General features: G+C 42.8%; 1 protein-coding gene across 1 annotated transcript in view; it reads right to left on the bottom strand.

Annotated features, from left to right (window-relative positions):
• Positions 1–706: 706 nt before the first annotated feature.
• POFUT2 (protein O-fucosyltransferase 2) overlaps positions 707–19,388 on the bottom strand; it is a 34,892-nt gene continuing 16,210 nt past the window's right edge. Inside the window, exons 5-9 of the mRNA XM_065413225.1 lie at positions 13,174–13,240; positions 6,155–6,280; positions 4,254–4,434; positions 3,083–3,206; positions 707–2,856 (exon numbers count right to left, since the gene is read on the bottom strand). Of these exons, the coding sequence (XP_065269297.1) occupies positions 2,703–2,856; positions 3,083–3,206; positions 4,254–4,434; positions 6,155–6,280; positions 13,174–13,240 (652 nt within the window). The 3' untranslated portion in view covers positions 707–2,702. The remainder of the gene's footprint in view (positions 2,857–3,082; positions 3,207–4,253; positions 4,435–6,154; positions 6,281–13,173; positions 13,241–19,388) is intronic.

Genomic DNA, 19,388 nt, shown 5'->3' on the forward strand with positions numbered 1-19,388 from the left:
AATCCTTGAGGGGGCCACTTAGGGATCTGGGGCAAAATCAGTACTTGGTCCTGCTAGTGAAGGCAGGGGGCTGGACTCGATGACCTTTCAAGGTCCCTTCCAGTTCTAGGAGATAAGGTATCTCCATTAATCCAGGGCAGAGAATTTCACCCAGTCAGTCCTGCAGTGAGTCTAATAAGTTGAGGTAGAGCATATTTTTAAAAAGACACATCTGATCTCAATTTAAAGACTGCAAGTGACAGAAAATCTACCACCTCTCTAAGTAAGTCGTTCCAATGATTAATTCCCCTGTCAAAAGTTTGCACCTTAATTCAGTCTAAACTGTCTAGCTTCAGCTTCCATCCATTGGATCTTGCTCTGCCTTTGTCTGCTAGGTTGAAGAGCAGGGCCGGCGCAATCCATTAGGTGACCTAGGCGGTCGCCTAGGGCGCTACAATTTGGGGGGCGGCGACCGCGGCAGTATTTCGGCGGCGGAACCTTCCGCCGTCTCTGTGGGGGGCGGCATTTCGGGGCAGGACCTTCCGCCGCCTCGGGCAGCAGAAAAGCTGGCGGCGTTCCTGTTGAAGAGCCTTCTACTAGGTGGTCAGACTAGATCATAATGGCCCTTTCTGCCATTAGAATCCATTGATCTGACATGACAGAGCTGGGTACGTCACGTGAGGGAACCAAGAGCAGTAAGAAACATGGAAAATTCACATAAAAGATACTACAAAGTGTTTTATTTTTGATAAGAAATTGAGGTATACAGTTATAGGTATGCTTTGCACAGCACGCAGGCTACATGACAACAATGTCCAACTCAGCTGGAAAAGGCACTGCTTGGCCACAAGCTTTGTTTTGTCACTGGAAAGAAACCCTTGCTGTACAGAGATACAAATAAATAGCTGGTAACAACACAGGAGGCCTGAAATTACTCACTTTATGAGGAGACCGTACAAGTTTTTCTGCACACAGCACAGGACAAGCCTGGCTGGCTGGCTGAGAGCATACAGTAAGATTCCCAGGGAGAGCACAGGAGGGGGGTATTACTGAGCCCCAGCGGGCAGGCGTTAGACATGAGAAGAAGCCCAATGGGACACAGGAAGGAACCGAGAAAAATGCTGCTGAAATCATGAAAGAGGTGGGGGGTGGGCGAAGGGCACAGTAACAGCACACTTGACAACATGAGGAAGAACCCATTAACTGCAGGGTGTTCTGTTCAAATTTAGAGGAAAAACATACTGCTGAACTCTGAAAATTACGGCTCCCCTTTTTCTTAAACAGACCTATCGGAGACCTCGCAGAACCATGAGCCAGATTAAAATTGCAAGACAGAAGTCTACCTGATGCACACCATGAACAAAATATTGCATGTAGCCGACTCTGAACAGTGAGAGTGTCAAAGGCTTCATATTTGTGAAGTGTTTTCTCAGACGGCCATTGCACTCTCCTCTGCCCACGCTGCAGTTAATGGAACAGCTCCCCATGCCACAATGGCTGACAGAAGGGGGTACCCCACTACTCTGCTTCCATGTGCCCTTGCTGAGTGTGACATTTCAGTCCCAAGGGAGAGTGTCACCTGCCTGCAGCTGTACAGGTTCACTTGGGAGATTTGATGGTGACGCAGAATTAAGGGGAAGAGCAAAGAGTCCGATGACCTTTATAATGGCTGGTCAGTTTTAGCATGTCTGAAACCAGGGATGAAGTCACGCCCTGTAGCGGTTCCAATGTGCACCAGGCCAGGAGTGGAGGGGGAGAACGAATATGCCATTCTGCTCCCCTATGCAGCTGCAAAATACCCTCAAGCCTGAACAAGCAGCTCCACGCTTTGAGAAGTTCTTCTTGCGAAGCAGGACACTCCCCAAATGCTGTTTAGATTGGCCTCGATTGGAGAGAGTTTAACAGGGGAGAGAGGTGCTGAGGGACAGCTCTATAAAATGAAGTGTCCTGTTTAGAAAGCATGTGCACGACAGGCAGTGCACGCTTTCCCTCGCAGCCCCACTAAACAGAACCCAACCAGCTTTGGGGTTGCCAACCTAGTTCAGTCTTTATATATTTTAGCCACTGACCTCTCTGCCAAGAATTGCTATTAAAGGTGCTAGCTGGGACACTGGTCTGTGTTCTGGTAAAAATACCCTTTATTATGAATATGAAATGCATTTTTGTACCAGTTTGACATGTTAAAAAATTACTATTTGATTTTCCCTCCAGAACTGCACATTCTGTGCACAATCTGCAGCCCTCACAAAGTGCAGGTTACAACACCTAAATGTCCTCCTTGTAAACAGATAATACTACAGTGAGACAAATAAAGCTTACAAAAGAAAATAACCACCTGAACATAGGAATGTGGTACAGACTATAGCTATATTATAGATACTTAAAAAACAAACATTGAGTGAAAACATTTTTGCTGCCTCCTAAAACAATGCTTGGCCTCTTCAATCTAAATTAAACATTTAGAGAGTGAGTATATTGTCCTGGCATACCAGCTATACCAAGAACCGAATCCTTACCTCACTTCATTTTGACCAGTTATATCAGTGCCTGGTCAGGAGAATGACCATGGTATTGCTACCCAGTTGTGCTTAAAACCCAGACTCAGAGCTAACACCAAGAAGAGGAGGAGGAAGTGGTAGCTTGGCTAGAAAGAGATGTTTCCTGTGAGTGTTCTCTTGGTTTGGTGAGCTCGCCACTTACTGCAGTCCTTTGGAGTGGTTTTATTAATAAACAATTTTCCAGTGGGTTGGCTGTTCACAGTTTCTCTCTTTCTCACCACAAAATCGGTTGTAAGTGGTCTTAGGGTCAAATCCCAGGATCTCCCTTTCCTCGTGAATCCGGAAGGAAAATGTTGAAACTGAGGTGCCTGTAAAATACCTATGAAGGAAAACAGAACTGGTTATTGGAGAAGGGTTTCTTTTTAAGATAAAAATAATGGCCTTATCAATGTATAATCTGTTTATAATGAGTTATCTGTAATCAGAAACACAGACATTACTGCATCTCATTCAGTCGCATTATTTAGGTTTGCAAGATTCAATAATTTTAAAATCGGACTTCACATACAAACCTAACAGACACGGACAAAAATCAAACTAGCTACCTAGCATGTGCACAGATCCACTGGTCAATAATTGCTATTCCTCCATCTTTGTAGAGTTCTAGCTCCTCCCAAGTGGGTTCAAACCTCACCATCTCAGGCAGTAATTTCTTGAGCTCTTCAGTCTCTGAGAGAAAAAAAAAAATACCATAAGCCACCCGGCACAGTACCGTTCGAGAAAGTGACTAATTTTGTCCTATACCTACATTCCACTGAACAGCTGGACAAAACTGGCAGAAAGATTACAAAGCAGAGGAAGCTCAAAACTGACCTAGGATTTGTAAAACACTTCTTGCTACATGACTGGGCGGTTTTGGGGACAGGTGCCAATGAAGGCGTGTTAGACACACATTGCATGGATGAGATAGCAAATGCTGATGGAGTGAGGGGGCCTGGAATTGATGGGCCTGGGAAACAGGTGGTACCACTAGTCTCACTTTCTAACCCTACAGAAGCAACAGACGGAGAATGATTGCACATCTAGGTTATATGCCACAATGGCCTCCCCTCTCAGTGCTTTTTTAATGTCACCCGTGGAATCATATAAAGAAAAGTTGCAGTGGAAATGGGAAAGAAGAGGAAGAAAAGACAAAAATAGCCACCCCTTACCAGGAGAGACTATTAAAAACAATGTGAGAGGTTTTCCTGTGAATTTAATGCATATGAAAGGTGCTACTTTGACTGGTCTGGAAAAAGAGTCTTATGCTTTCCCAGAACAGGTACAGCATGGACAGAACCTCCCTCCTTTACCAATGGGCCTCATCCCTACCCATAAGAGGCCAACACTATGGCTGATGAGAGTTCAATCTCCTCACCCATATACTCTGATCTCCCAAAGCTGCCGGTTATAGCTAGTCATGATGATAGCTATGTGGACATCTGCTCCTGGGAACTGGACCAGAGCATCACGCTTGTTTCATGCAGATGGCCAAACACCCTGCATGAAACACCCAGTGACTATTTTCTAGGCACTACCTATTTGGGCTGGATTTGAACGGTCAGCATGGAGATGAAAGGCTCCAGCCTCCCTTTTAATTTCCTGAGCTGTTCAGTCTCCCAGGAAGGCTATCAATATTCAATAATCCATGAACATGAAGTGACAACTGTTGCCACAATGACCAATCTCTATTGTGAAGTACGACCAAGGATTAGGCAGGGTTGGAAAGCTGCATACCCTCCACAATGGCATCAGTAGCTATGAAAACTCTCTTAAGTTTATGCTTCTCCATGAGGCTGCGGATTTTCTTCACTGCTCCATGAAGGCTTGGTACATCTTCTCTGTGACCCCAGATGAAGTCTTTTCTTCTGAGGTGAACCCCAAGGTATGGCCCGCCTACAGCAGTGCCCAGCTTTACCTGTCAGAGAACAATCAGCACATGGTGTAATCAAAATACGCTGGTATCAACTCGGAATGAAAAGGGTCTTGAGTACATGAACACTTGCGCTGCAGTATGTAAAGCTTTGTGTTAATCCAACTAAAGCGAGGTGTTGTAAGGTGTGTCTTGACAATATTTTGTAGCACTTACAGCTGATTACTGTGTTTTGATATCTGGCAGCAATGAATAAATAAAACAGGCAAGACGGAGAGAGCGGTTTATAAAGATCTCAAATTTATCATCCAAGAGGGTCCTCATTAGACTAAAGCAGCGACTGACAGTTCTGAAGAGAACATTGCTCCATCCAACAATAGACAATAGGGAACAAGCAGCCCGTCATGGAAGTGGGTGTGGCAAACTGTGCTCAAAGCGGCACCCTGGGATCCCCATATTCACCACTGTCCTAGAACTAGGATGTGTTCTGTACAGCGTATGCCTTGCGAGGTATCATTTTAAAAGGCTTGATCTGTTGACCATTAATATCCTGTGGATTGTGTGTGCTGTCAATGTACGGGAAGTTATGGAGTTTTGCTGTGTGTGTGTTACTGAAATATGTTGTGAGGCTGGGAACACCCACAACCAGCCTTTCAGGTGCAACAATGGAGGAGCCAGATGCTGCTGACAGCTCATTAAAGGACTCCACACTTCCAAGGACTATCGCAGGAACCGTATACAATGGAGACTTCTCAGAGATAGCACAGCGACAATGGAGACTGCTTCACTCACCTCATAGCAAAGGATCTTCCCAGCAAGCTGGAAGAAACTATAAAAGAGGGGAAGTGACATCACTACTTGGCCTCACTCCCCACCAACTCAACATGTGGAAACATCTGAAAGACTGAACTGGGGAGGCAGCCCCAGGCTAAAGGAGAGTTCCAGCCTGTGTGTGGAGATCTGTAACCTGCTTGTATGATCTATCAGGGTGAGACGGCCGGATTCAAATCCTGCCTAGTTTATAGAACACAGATTGGGATTTTACTTTTATTTCTTAGGTAACCAACTTTGAGATGTACGCTTATTACTTATAATCACTTAAAATCTATCTTTCTGGAGTTAATAAATCTGTTTTATGTTCAGCATTTTGGCTGAAGTGCTTGGGAAATCTGCTCAGGAACAAGAGCTGATGCATGTCCTGTCCACATTGAAAGAGCGGTGGACTGGGTTATAAACCTATACTGGTCAGGCTTCTGACCAGAGCAGGTCGGTATAGCCCTGGGGTCCTCAGCTGGGGAGCTGGGGGAATTGGCTGGAGCGTCTCTATTGTTTGTTCATGTGTGGCTAGGAGAAGCATTCATGTAACTCAACTGGGTGTGGCCCTGCCCGTGGTTGTCTGTGTAAGTGCAGTACCTGGAGAGGTTTGCAGCTTGTCACAATATCACAGTGTGAGAGGGACCCCAGGTTGGTAAGCCAGAGGGCTCAGCGGTAAGCCAGTTCCAGGTTGCACCCAGGGAACCCATCACAGTGGGATCATATGAAACCTTGCAGTGCTGCTCTCTAACACAGAGTTCAGTCAACTGACTGGGCAAACTTCATCCCAGAGTGGGGAAAACCTTGGAAGGGCAGAGAGACTACAGGTGCTGAGTGCTAGAGTCATCACATTCATAGTTACTTCCCAATCCCTCTCAAAGTGCAGACAAAATACTAAACAAATCTATTGGATACATCTGTTACAGGAAAAACAGACTACAAACTACTTTACCTTCATCTGTGTCCAGTCCTCATTGTAGTCTGTCCTGTCTGCCTCATCAGTGGAGTGAAGGTATTTCCTCCTAAACTCATCCCCCACCACACGCAGGTGTTTAGCAAACACCATACTTCGACGGGTCTGTCAGGATGAGAGGAGATACTGAGTGACTGTCTGGGAGTAGGGAGAGAGCTATAAACACGTGCATGTGAGAAGCTGCTTCCATTTAGAGCTCCTGGAATGGGGTTACTTTTAACACATTCCAGCAATGCTGCAAGGTAACAATTTCCAGCATTTAAGGGTACTTTTTACCAACCTGTGGGTAAGTGCACTTACATCCCATATACACAACTCGTCACTGCAGGAGTGTTTCAAAAGTGCCTTTTAATAGCTAGACCTATAAACTGGGGAAAGAGTAGAGATTTATCTACCTTGTAGTTTAAATTTAGTAATTTTTAATTTTTGAATAACACATTTCAAAACAGATCAAGTATAGTATTTATTTTACTAACAAATGTGTGATCAGCACCCAGCCAATGGCTAGTGCATCTGTTACACAAGTGTCCATAATGTTTATGTTCCTTGTGCCAGCACAGGGTCTGTCAGCCATTCCCCATGGTAGCAGAAAGATCTAAGTGTTAACACACTGGTCATTAAACTAGGAAAGCTCAATTTAGAAATAGTTTTCAGTGAGGTTCCTTTTCATTAAATCCAGTTGAAAAGCTGGTTAAGTAAGTATTCTGAGGACACAAGTGATTTGTCCAGGGTCACACAGTGAGTCAGTCAGTGGTTTAGATGGGATTAGAACATACATAGCTCTCCCTTCCTTACTCTAGCCACCCCACCATATGGCTGCCCTGTTAAGTGAAGGCGGCATTTCTGTATCAGATCAAGTACAGAAGTAGTGCAGCTCATCTTTTGGAAAGAAAAATGTGGAAAGACCTGTTAACTTGCAAAATTACTACTGGAATTAAACAGGCTCTACGAAACATGCCTTTAGCCCCCCAAAACCCCAATCACATTAAAAGGGAAACTGGCAAAACTGAAGTGCTTCCCCATACCGGAGGGTATTAATACATTTCAGATGTGTTTGGTGATACAGTTACCATCTGGAATCGAGGCAAAGCGGAAGCATCCTTGTTAGTACAAGCGTACAGTACTTAGGAAATTCTCTGTTACTGACTTCAGTTAACCACAATAATCTGAAGTTTGATCAAATTCTTGATTTACAAGCACAATGATTTTTTCCCCATTGAGCAATGAACATTGCATGAAGATGCACCGAGGATGTTTGAATTTATTTTCAAGACAAAAATCCATTGGCACTTGGCATAAAAGCTTCTCTTCTCTCACCAGAGTGGTGAGATTCAGACAGGACTAGTCTAACCCCGCAGGCTGCCCTGAGTAAGGGACCGTGGATAGCTGCACTACTCCAGGAGCAGAGCGAGAACGGCCTGGCATTCTGACGAACAGTCGCTCAGGCTCTCTTTTCCCCTTGCTCTAGCAGTGAGGGGGGCTGGTACTGCCTCCCTTTTCCTGTTACAGCTGACTGCCCTGAACTCCAGCCACAGTAGTGGGCTGGGCACACAGAGAGAGCAGAGCCAGGGCTCCTTCCCCTCCATACGCCCTGCTCGCAGTGTGGAGAATCAGGTGAGTAGCCCCTGGGTGAGCACTCTGCTAGTGCTTCTAATGGAGCACGATGAAACAGCACTGCCGGGGGATTGTTCATGTGTGTGCCCCGCTCACCACACCACCACCGAGCAGCAGCCTCCAGTGCCAGTTTTTTCTCCACCTGTTATTGCAATAAATAATTAAGCACAACACAAAGCTGAGACACAGGCCAGCACAAAGCGGAAACAGAGTGTTTTACTCCAAGAGGCATGCAAGACGTATACATAGAAGTCAATGTAAACATCCCCCCACTGGCTGTGGCAGTGCAATACATCAGTGAGAGAGACTGATTAGAGAATCTGTGGCCTCCCTACTCCCACTAACGATGCCAGTGCTGTTATATCTCTGGCACTTGCATATTACATTGTGACAGCTTAATTCTGTACATACAGCACTCATGTACTGGGAGATTAATTTATCAATGATCACATGGTATGTGTGTGCTCTCAGTGTTACAAAATACATAATAGAGAAGAAAAAGTGTGAACCTTCGCTGTAGTAATTTCAGAAGTTCACCTCCTCTGTGTAACTGGTTATTCCTCGTTTACTAGGAGTATTCGTTGCAGACTTGTGGACATTGTTAGCAGTGCAGTCATCTTTGACACCTAACCTAGCTTCTTTTCTCTTTCCTTCTAGTTTGCTAAGGTCTTTAAAAGAATTCCTTTTGTTGGGCTGCTCTCCATTAGTGAACATGCGAAGGGACTCAATCCCACCAATGTTCTACTTCAACACCTTCCAAAAGAGGAGACCACCAAAAGGGCCAGAGCCGGAGATTGTTGGGTTCCCCAGAATCATCTTCAGGAGAACTCCCTGCCTCCATATTACCTCTACGGCCCAAGGACTGCCTTCATGGGATAGCATTTCTCTTTACAGGACTAAACACCGTTACTTCTAACCCACCTTGGGACGTCTTTCCTGGTACAGCACCATATAACCCACCCTTCAACCACTAAGATCCTTCAAACTAGAGTTTCCGGCAGCAAACTCTAACCAACTTCCACTGAAGTCAACAAGCGTCTTTCCCTTGACTTTAATGGGAACTAAATCCAGAGTTGTGAAAAAAAACCAAGTGCATATTATTCAAGTGTCTCTTCTCTGACCCCCTTGTTTTTGAAAATTAATGGAGATATCCCATCTCCTAGAACTGGAAGGGACCTTGAAAGGTCATTGAGTCCAGCCCCCTGCCTTCACTAGCAGGACCAAGTACTGATTTGGCCCCAGATCCCTAAGTGGCCCCCTCAAGGATTGAACTCATAAGCCTGGGTTTAGCAGGCCAATGCTCAAACCACTGAGCTATCCCTCCCCCCTAAAACAACATCACTGAAATATTTACATGAACATAACATATATAAAAGTATTTTGAGACTAGAAACATTAGACTCCAATTTCAATTTGAAAAAGAAAGCTATTCTAAACGGTTAAAAAGGACATGATGAGAATACTAAAGTTCTCAGTCATGCCACTTAGGAAACAATAAAGCAACGAGGAGTCCGGTGGCACCTTAAAGACTAACAGATTTATTTGGGCATAAGCTTTCGTGGGTAAAAAACCCACTTCTTCGTTGCATCTGAATAAGTGGGTTTTTTACCCACGAAAGCTTATGCCCAAATAAATCTGTTTCTCTTTAAGGTGCCACCGGACTGCTTGTTGTTTTTGTGGATACAAACTAACATGGCTACCCCCTGATAATAAAGCAACTGTACCTTCCAGAAGCCCAGAAGGAAACAGGAATGGGTGGAGTAATGAGTGACTGGAGACAGCAGGGTGACTCATTGATAAAATCAAATGTCATTGGATGTTGAAGAGGGAAGTGCGTGGAGTTGCATTGTTGGGGATGGGGGGCTGATTTGTTACAATCTAGAAACATCTAGAAGGTGGGTAGGGCGTCTGTTACCATGGTTGCTATACAAAGTGGGCGAGTCATCTTACTTTCCAGTCTTCATGGAGTTGTATTTATTTCATAGTAGTGTCTCATTTCAACTATAGTAAACGTGAAAGCTGCTGATCAATACTGCAAATGGGTGATTAGTGTTTAGGGATCTTCATATCAATGAATTAATTTATCTGACTCAACATGCCTATAGATGAAGGAAGTGATTGGATGACTGAAATAATGAAAATAGACTATTTTTCTAAGTAATTCTTCTAAATGGAAACATTGTCAAGACACGTCACTCTGCAAGAAAAATGAAGTAAACTCATTTCTTTGGATCCTTCATGATCAGATGTGTCACTTAACAAAATCTTGGCTATTGAAGTGGAAGAGCACAACACTGATGATTCTGATGATTGTGCAAGTGAGACATTTACAATACTGCCATCATCATCAAAATGTAGCCACAATTATTTAAGTCCCTGATGCTGGTATTCCAGCAGCTCTTCAATGTTCTTCTGAAACCACCCTCAGCCTCAGGGATGGATGACTGAAAAAAGGATTGATGCCCCAGTTCTCAGGGAACTCTCAGGAAGACTGTGCGACTGTATTTGCATTCAACGAGTAAGTTGAAATATAAGACTAGCACAAGGAGGACTTTCATCAAAACACAGCACACATTTTACACAACCAGGGACTCTACAGAGAGCACTACACTTACAAAAGGAACTGAAGGAGGTTTGGACAAGCTGCTGACACTACTGTCACAGGTTTCAGAGGGGGAGCCGTGTTAGTCTGTATCAGCAAAAACAACGAGGAGTCCTTGTGGCACCTTAGAGACTAGTGGGTTCTAGCCCCTGAAAGCTTATGCCCAAATAAAGAAGTTACTACTGTCACAGTTGCCATGCAATTCTGCCTTGACCTAATTAACTGGAATCACACAAGGATAAAATCAAAAGGCATTTCAAAGACGCTATGTAACCTTTCCATTGTTTAGCAGGTGCAACTGATCCCAAATAAAAAGGTGACAGGAGGAGCCCAAAACAGGATGAGGAGGATGGAAAAGTGCTGATCGAATGTAATCATTAGTTTCCTTTTCTTCCATCATTTAAAAGTGGAGATCCAGATTTCTACCTAGAAACTACGTTAGCTAAGATGTTTGTATCTCACAAGTTTGTTGCTTCAAAATGGTGGAAAACTGTGTGAGTAAAATCACAGAAAACTCGTAAAAGACCTGCATGCCTGCCTAGCCAGCACACAATTTATCATGCAGGTTTTTAGCACTTAGCGAGGTCAACACTTGGTAACAGAATATAGTAGGTGCAGAAAAAAAAATGATACACAAAACGGTGGTAAGTATCAGAGGGGTAGCCGTGTTAGTCTGAATCTTTAAGACTAACAGAAGTATTGGGAGCATAAGCTTTCGTGGGTAAGAACCTCACTTCTTCAGATGCAAGAAGTCGGTGGTAGAAGTTTTTCAGATGCAAAAACGGTGGTAGAAGTCTAATTAGTTAGCAGATACGAGAACCTGTTCTTTTTGTAAGATTGCAGGCTCTTTGCTTTGGCCAACATGTACAACTTTTTATGTGTGAGAAATAAAGCAGCTGATGATGGGAATCACATAATATGAGTTTTGTGTTCATTGCATAGTCATCAGCTGGATTCTGTTGGTGAAAAAAAAAAAAAAAAAAAAAACCTCTTTGGATGAGGCTCTTAGCTATTGAAATGTTACGAGCGCTAATACTTTGACTGTTGTCCCATTTACAGGACCTGGATATCTGCGCTGTAACCCACACACAAGTTCAAATCTCATGCACTGGGATCATTTTACACCTCTTCTATATTTTGCTACTGTGATAAAACGAAGAAACAACTTCAAGTCAGATGTTTTATCACAAGAACAGATACTGTCATAAAAAAATTATAAAATTATAAAGCAATTTATTCAAACAACTGCCCAGCCATAATGGGACAAGCATTTTAAAATTTTTAACATTTAAATTTAATATTTTTATTATTTGCATTTTAATACTAAATTTCTTGATGACTGAAAACATCCTTTGTTACTGATTGTATTATATATGGCAAATATTGTTGTACAGTATTTTGCTGCATAAAATAATCTTCACAAATTCTCTGTCTATACATATATATGGAGATATACCTATCTCCTAGAGCTGGAAGGGACCCTGAAAGGTCATCGAGTCCAGCCCCCTGCCTTCACTAGCAGGACCAAGTACTGATTTTGCCCCAGATCCCTAAGTGGGCCCCTCAAGGATTGAACTCACAAGCCTGGGTATAGCAGGCCAATGCTCAAACCACTGAGCTATCCCTCCCCCCGTAGACATCTATATCTAGGATATCAGCTGGAATTAATACAGCTAGAACCACTACTCCAGAAGCGTAAGGGAATTCATATGGTAAACATCTCTCTAATTAAAATTATGGTTATTAAAAAAACTGTTTAAAATAAGAACATTCTCCAGCAGATTATGAATTTTGATCAAGCAAATTTAGGCCTTAAAAGTCTATAATGCCTGTATCAGAGAAGATACATTATGACACAAATGGGTTTTATGTCCTGTTTTTACAGATTAGTATTCAGTCTTAGAAATTATGATCCATCCACATCTCTTTATTATGGGGGAAGTTTTCCCTCACAAGTAATTCAAGGTTTACTTTTTCTGAATTACCCAAGAAAATAATTTGTTAACTGAGCTGATAGGACTACTCATGGGTTTAAGTCAAGCGCCTGTGTGTTTGCAGGTTCAAGGCCTAGGATCATAATTTGTTTGCTCTCTCCAGCAAGCTCACCTCCTCTTGAAAATTAGAAAGCAACTGTAATCATCTGTAAACCAAACCTGGATAGATTTTTTTTAACTCTAACTCATCTTCAAGATCTAAGAAATTCATGCACCCATACCAGCTGAATTGTACTCTCTGAATTGTGTACATAAATCTAGTTCAGCTTCACAAGAAACAGGGAAATAGAGAACATTCAGTCCATCACAGCAAAACCACTGATTCAGTGATAAAAATCTTAAACTTCCAACCTTGATGCCTCCTATTAAAAGGCTATTGTTTGGAATTTCTGAAACCCTCGGGGTTGACCTAACTCTACTCCCGATGAAGTCAGGAATTAGGCCATTGTTAAGCATTTTGGAAAATCCCACCTGAAATGTTTACAGTCTCAGGCCTGTACCTGTAAGGAGCTCTGTGATCAGCACCCTACTGACTTCAACTGCGCTCCAAACAGGAGCAGAAGTCCACTCACAGACAGCTCCTTGCAGGAGCAGGTGAACATTCTATGTCGAATACAGCAGCTACACATCCTGCTCCATCAGCTGGCAATATACAACGTGCAGATCATCTACGAGATTGGCTGCTTCTCGGACTTCACAGCAAAATCATTAGCAACACACACAGTCAATACTAGGTTTTTATTAATATCAAATAGAAAATCTGGAGAAGCTAATTAGAAAATACTCACATTCCAATAATCTCTCCCTCCGTAGTGGTCATGAAGGAGGTTTTCAGCTCTGTCTAACATCACTGACCTGTTAAAAATGGTCAAGTTGAGTACAATTCCCTTAGAAATATAACTTGCATTACTATGTTTCCTTATACAGTAGCGAGGGAAGGAAAGACTGCCTGCCCTCTGTGTGCATAGTAAACATTGAGAGTGAAACACTTTCCTCAGCAGGTTATATTTACAGTAACAGGACCCTAAGCCTATTTGGTATAAGGAAGGCATTTCCAAATTGTGGCCCAGGGACCACTAAGGGCTGTCTTGTCACACAGTGCTGGCTCTCCTCATTATTGACTGCTAAAATTAATTAAGGTAATTAAATATAAACTCTCCTAATATTATGTCCCATTTAGGCACTTTACTCCTGGGGGGATTCTTTGCCAAAAAAATTAAAAATTCTGCATATTTTATTTGTCAAAATAATGCAATATAATCACACCAGTTTCAATTGTTTTGGTAATTTATTTAAATTACGATACAGAAAAAAAAGCCACAATAACTATTCAGCATTTATTAAATACATGAAAGTTAAGTTACAAACACTTGGTAGCTAATACCCTGCACTCCAGTTATAATCCTGGATTTTCATTTAAATTATATTACAGAACACCAAACGGGAGGGAAGTAGAATCTCATTTTAAATTGCTCAGACTTTCACACATGAAAGTCATATTGTCCTGGACCTGGCTTTGGGAAGTGTTGCTTCTAATAGTCCCGACATTTTATGGACTGCTTGGTAAATGTTTTATTTGCCCTCAAAGTCTTTTTTTTTAAATGGGTAAATAAAATAAATCCTGAGCTTTAAACTAACCCTATCGTGCCACTTTGGCACAGGAAAAAAGTGAGAAAGCACATAGCTCTTCCGAGCTGATTCCCTTACTCTGGCAATGTAGGGATGTCATAACTATAAAGGGAAGGGTAACAGCCCTCCTGTGTACAGTACTATAAAATCCCTCCTGGCCAGAGACTCCAAAATCCTTTTACCTGTAAAGGGTTAAAAAGCTCGGGTAACCTGGCTGACACCTGACCCAAAGGACCAATAAGGGGACAAGATACTTTCAAATCTTGGGGGGGTGGGGGGGGGAAGGCTTTTGTTTGTGCTCTTTGTTTAAGGGGTTGTTCGCTCTTGGGACTGAGAGGGACCAGACATCAATCAAGGCTCTCCAAATCTTTCTGAACAAGTCTCTCATATTTCAAACTTGTAAGTAAACAGCCAGGCAAGGCGTGTTAGTTTTTATCTTTGTTTTCTCAACTTGTAAATGTACCTTTTTGCTAGAGTGTTTATCTCTGTTTGCTGTAACTTTGAACCTAAGGCTAGAGGGGATTCCTCTGGGCTCTTTAAGTTTGATTACCCTGTAAAGTTATTTTCCCTCCTGATTTTACAGAGATGATTTTTACCTTTTTCTTTAATTAAAAGCCTTCTTTTTAAGAACCTGATTGATTTTTTCCTTGTTTTTAGATCCAAGGGGGTTGGATCTTGATCCACCAGGAGTTGGTGGGAGAAAGGAGGGGGATGGTTAATTTCTCCTTGTTTTAAGATCCAAGGGGTTTGGATCTGTATTCACCAGGGAATTGGTGAAGAGTCTCTCAAGGCTACCCAGGGAAGGGAATTAGCATTTTGGGAGTGGTGGCAGCGGACCAGATCTAAGCTGGTAGTTAAGCTTAGAAGTTTTCATGCAGGCCCCCACATTTGTACCCTAAAGTTCAAAGTGGGGAAGCAGCCTTGACAAGGGACCTTAAAACTTTTACAGGTTTTATGTTCCTGGGGGAACTGACTAAGTATGGCAACAGTTATCTAACAATAGGAACATTAACAATGTTATTAAGCAGGCAGACTGCTACATTTCTGCCTCAGAGAATGAGAGCAATTAACAAACAGGCAGGCTGCTACATTTCTGCCTCTGGGACAGAGCCTTCCTCCTGGATAATAAAAAGACCTACCCCTCCTACGCCCCCAGCAAGCCCCAGGAGAAAGCAAGAGGGCAGAGTCTGGAACAGACGCGCTGCCTGGGCTGCCGGGGAAGAGGCGCGTGTCCCACCCCCAGATTTCTTTTGTATTTTTCTGTGAGGGGGGCACAGAAATATGCAGGCCATGTGAATTCTGCGTCCCCACAATTCTGTCAGGAGTATCATGTGTGGTCCCCTCATAGCCCTATGGCGGCTACTATAAGCGCTACTCCTAACAGAATTCTGCGCCTCTGTGGGAGGATTGGGGGGGGTGTCTACATTTGTGGACAGGGTAGGGAGTGAGCCACACACATCTCTCTAAGGTACAGTCTATACTCTAAAAACATTTGTGAGCCCCTTGTGTGACAGGACCAGCCCTCCGGAAGCAAACAAGAGAACATCTCCAATGCAGAGAGGATCTGGCCACCCTTGTACATTTTAAAGGGACACTGAGTAAACTACCACTAAATAACTGGACAAATTCAAACTGGAAATAAGATATAAATATTTAACAGTAAGAACAATTAACCACTGGAACAACTTACTGAGGGGCGTGGGGGATTTTCCATCACTGATCATTTTAAAATCAAGATTAGAGTTTGGGGCAGCCAGAAATATATGGGAAGTAGTTTAGGTTTGTAGAATGAGCACACTAAGTCTGATCCAATTCCCACAGAAGTTTTTCCACTGAGTGGGATTTTTCTACTAAAACGATAAGCAGGTAAATAGTTTATCTTAACATTTAAATTTGAGTCATTAGGTATCAAAGTTAAAATCCAATTGAGCAGTTCACATCCCTGACAGTCTTTGTTTTAGGCCTTCGACAAACTCAGGAAGAGAACACAGCATCATTTCTGCTTGGCTTACATTTGAAAGGTTGTCTTCTGAACCATAAGAGGCAGATATTTAATTTCAGTTTTTAAACAAAAGTTGAGATTCTGGGAACAATTCTGTGGCAAAGTGGTAGTGTCTGTGACAAAATCCATGACTGCAGAAACACACGGGGCCACAATTATATATATTTTAACCTGTTCATAAACTTATGGTAAGGTTCTATTTTAGCTTAAATTGACCAAGTTTTGTATCAGCCCAAAGGTGATTTAAAATAAACTGGAACAAAAAAATCTGTGAGTTATGAAAGAGTAACAAAACAAAACCAATCACAACCTCCCCCTATTTCCTGCTATAAACAAATGTAAGATCTTTGAATATTACATGGCAGCTGACTTTTACAAGTTTAAATTTTGTGGCTGACTAGTCCTTACTTAGGATTCGTCTCCCAGCTAGTTTGAAACAAAGTTGTATAAAACTAAAAAGATGTTAGACACATAGGTGACAATTTCAAGTTATTATTTACAGTACTACATAACAACATGCATCATATCAACATTCATTAGTTATATAGGCATGGTTTTGTGATGTTACTTTGTTGTGAACCACAGGTGCATAAGATTTCAAATACAGAGCCGTAGAATCTCATAGTAAAATCAGTAAAGAGTTTAGTTTTAGTCTTACCATTTTCAAAGAAAAAAGTGAAATGTGTTAATATAATATTGAGGTTAAAATTGTAAACATCCTAAAGAGAGAAAACACAAGAGTTAAAGCTCTGCTTGTACTACTGGCTCACATAGGACTTATGGAGTATTTTGGATTGCTAATTATGCTGTTAAAGCCAACATGAATACATACAGAACCAGTTCTGTCCTTTAATACTTCTATGCAACTCCCATCGCAGTCTGGGGGAACTGTACGTATTTATCTACACACAGAAGGAAAATGTGAAGATGAAAGTTGAGAAAAGCCTTGAGCCTTACTATATTTATCTTTACATTAGTGTGTCCTTTTATGAACTGCATGTCTTTAACTATGAGATTAAAGTAAACTCATCCTGTGTGTGGTAATCTCATTGTACAAATTCTACAACTACTGTTACCTCAACAGCAAAGCCAATCAGAGATGTCTCTATGCAGGATCACTTACGTTCTAATATTGCCCGGTTATATCTAAGGGTTATTAGTAAACTTATTGTGCATGTTGATCCAGGAGGTGCCTGGCAGCATCCACGATAGTTAAATCACTATCTGTGGTGCTTCTTCATGAGTGCCTCTTACGGAGGAGGAGGATGGCCTCCTGGATAAGGCACTCGATGGGAGGCAGGAAGACCTGGGCTCCATTCCCAGCTCTGCCACAGATCCTCTTGGGCAACTCATGCAGTGATATTTTCCAAAAGTGGCCAGTGAGTCTTGGTGCTAACTTTGAACCTGCTTTGAACTCTGCAGTTCCAACTGATAAGGACAGGAGCAGCAGGCGTTCTACACCTCTGAAAATCAGGCCCAAAGCAACTCAAGTCAGCCATCTGAAAATTACCATTCATTTTTGAAAATGTTGATCTTACTCACTGCTCAACTGTTGGTCAGTAAAAATGGCGATAGTTATGTTTCTTAACTCCCAGGGTTGCTACAGGGATAAATTCATTATTTACCAAGTACTCAAATACTGGATGATGGTGGCTACAGAAAGGCCTATAAATAAAAGACAGATACACTATTGCTATTATTCAATATAACTGAATACTTAGCATCAGGAAACCCATGCCTATGTCTTGTCAGCTTGTTAGGAGGGGAGGGAAGGAGAGACAGTTTTCACTTTACTTGTGAAATCAGCAACATACTGATAATTGTTGAGTCAGCAATGTCCAAGTAATATTTGCCTTCTTGACTCATGGCACCTCATAGAACATGGTCAGAGGGATGAGACAACCTGCTCCCACAAAAGAGATGGAAGATGAAGGGAGGGGCAGTAGAATCTGGTTGGGAAAGAGGCACTAGGTGAGGGCAGGTTAAGCACTGCTCCTGGGAGCTCAGGGCAACCACATGGAAAGAAACTGGCCCTGAGCTTCCTCCTGCTCCCCTTCTGACACATCAGTCTACAGTGCTGCTAACCTCAGCTGTCCTCCAATCAGGCTACTGCTGGGAGGACATCATCTACTGCTAGGAAAGAAATGGACATGAATTTCTTGGTCTGCCCAGCCCCATCTCTAATGGTGGGCGGGGAGGAAACACACCAAATCTGAGATATTGCATCTCTGCCTCCCAAGCCTGCTGTGTTAGTTCACTCCTGACAGCGGATCAAACGGCTACTGCAAAGACAGCTGAGGACAAATGGAAACAAGGTGTATATATATACACCTCAACAGGGAGAAAAGGAAGGAGCTCAGGACTGCTGCTTTGCACAAGTGCCTCAGAGGATGTTCCCAAATTATGGCTACCTCCTCTTAAATGCTACAATCAAGGTGAGTGCAGTGAGCAGGGCTGAGAAATGAGGCAATAATATCACGAGTAGTAAGTGTGTATTCAGATTGTAAATTGTCTGTGGGCAGGGTATTTATCTCCTTGTTCAGTACAATGCCAAATATGGTAATGACGCCCAAACAAACAGCAGGAACCAACACTATGGAAAAAAATATGTGCATTTTTAGTCTTCAAGTCAGCTATAATTTGGAGTTCTGATAATAGAAATGTAGAATATTGGGTTGGAAGAGACCTCAGGAGGTCATCTAGTCCAACTAAACCATCCCAGCGACGGCTTTGTCAAGCCAGGCCTTAAAAACCTCTAAGGAAGGAGATTCCACCACCTCCCTAGGTAACCCATTCCAGTGTTTTACCACGCTCTTAGTGAAATAGTTTTTCCTAATATCCAACCTACACCTCCCCCACTGCAACTTGAGACCATTGCTCCTTCTTCTGTCATCTGCCACCACTAAGAACAGCTGAGCTCCATCCTCTTTGGAACCCCCCTTCAGGTAGATGAAGGCTGCTATCAAATCCCCTTTCACTCTTCTCTGTTGCAGACTAAATAAGCACAGTTCCCTCAGCATCTCCTCATAAGTCATGTGCCCCAGCCCCGCATCATTTTTGTTGCCCTCCGCTGGATTCTCTCCAATTTGTCCACATCCTTTCTGTAGTGGGCGGCCCAGAAATGGACACAATACTCCAGATGTGGCCTCAACAGTGCTGAATAGAGGGGAATAATCACTTCCCTCGATCTGCTGGCAATGCTCCTACTAATGCAGCCCAATATGCCATTAGCCTTCTTGGCAACAAGGGCACAGTGCTGACTCATATCCAGCTTCTCGTCCACTGTAATCCCCAGGTCCTTTTCTGCAGAACTGCTGCTTAGCCAGTTGGTCCCCAGCCTGTAGCAGTGCATGGGATTCTTCCGTCCTAAGT

Source organism: Emys orbicularis, chromosome 11, assembly GCF_028017835.1.
Source record: "Emys orbicularis isolate rEmyOrb1 chromosome 11, rEmyOrb1.hap1, whole genome shotgun sequence".
NCBI classification, from domain to species: Eukaryota; Metazoa; Chordata; order Testudines; family Emydidae; genus Emys; species Emys orbicularis.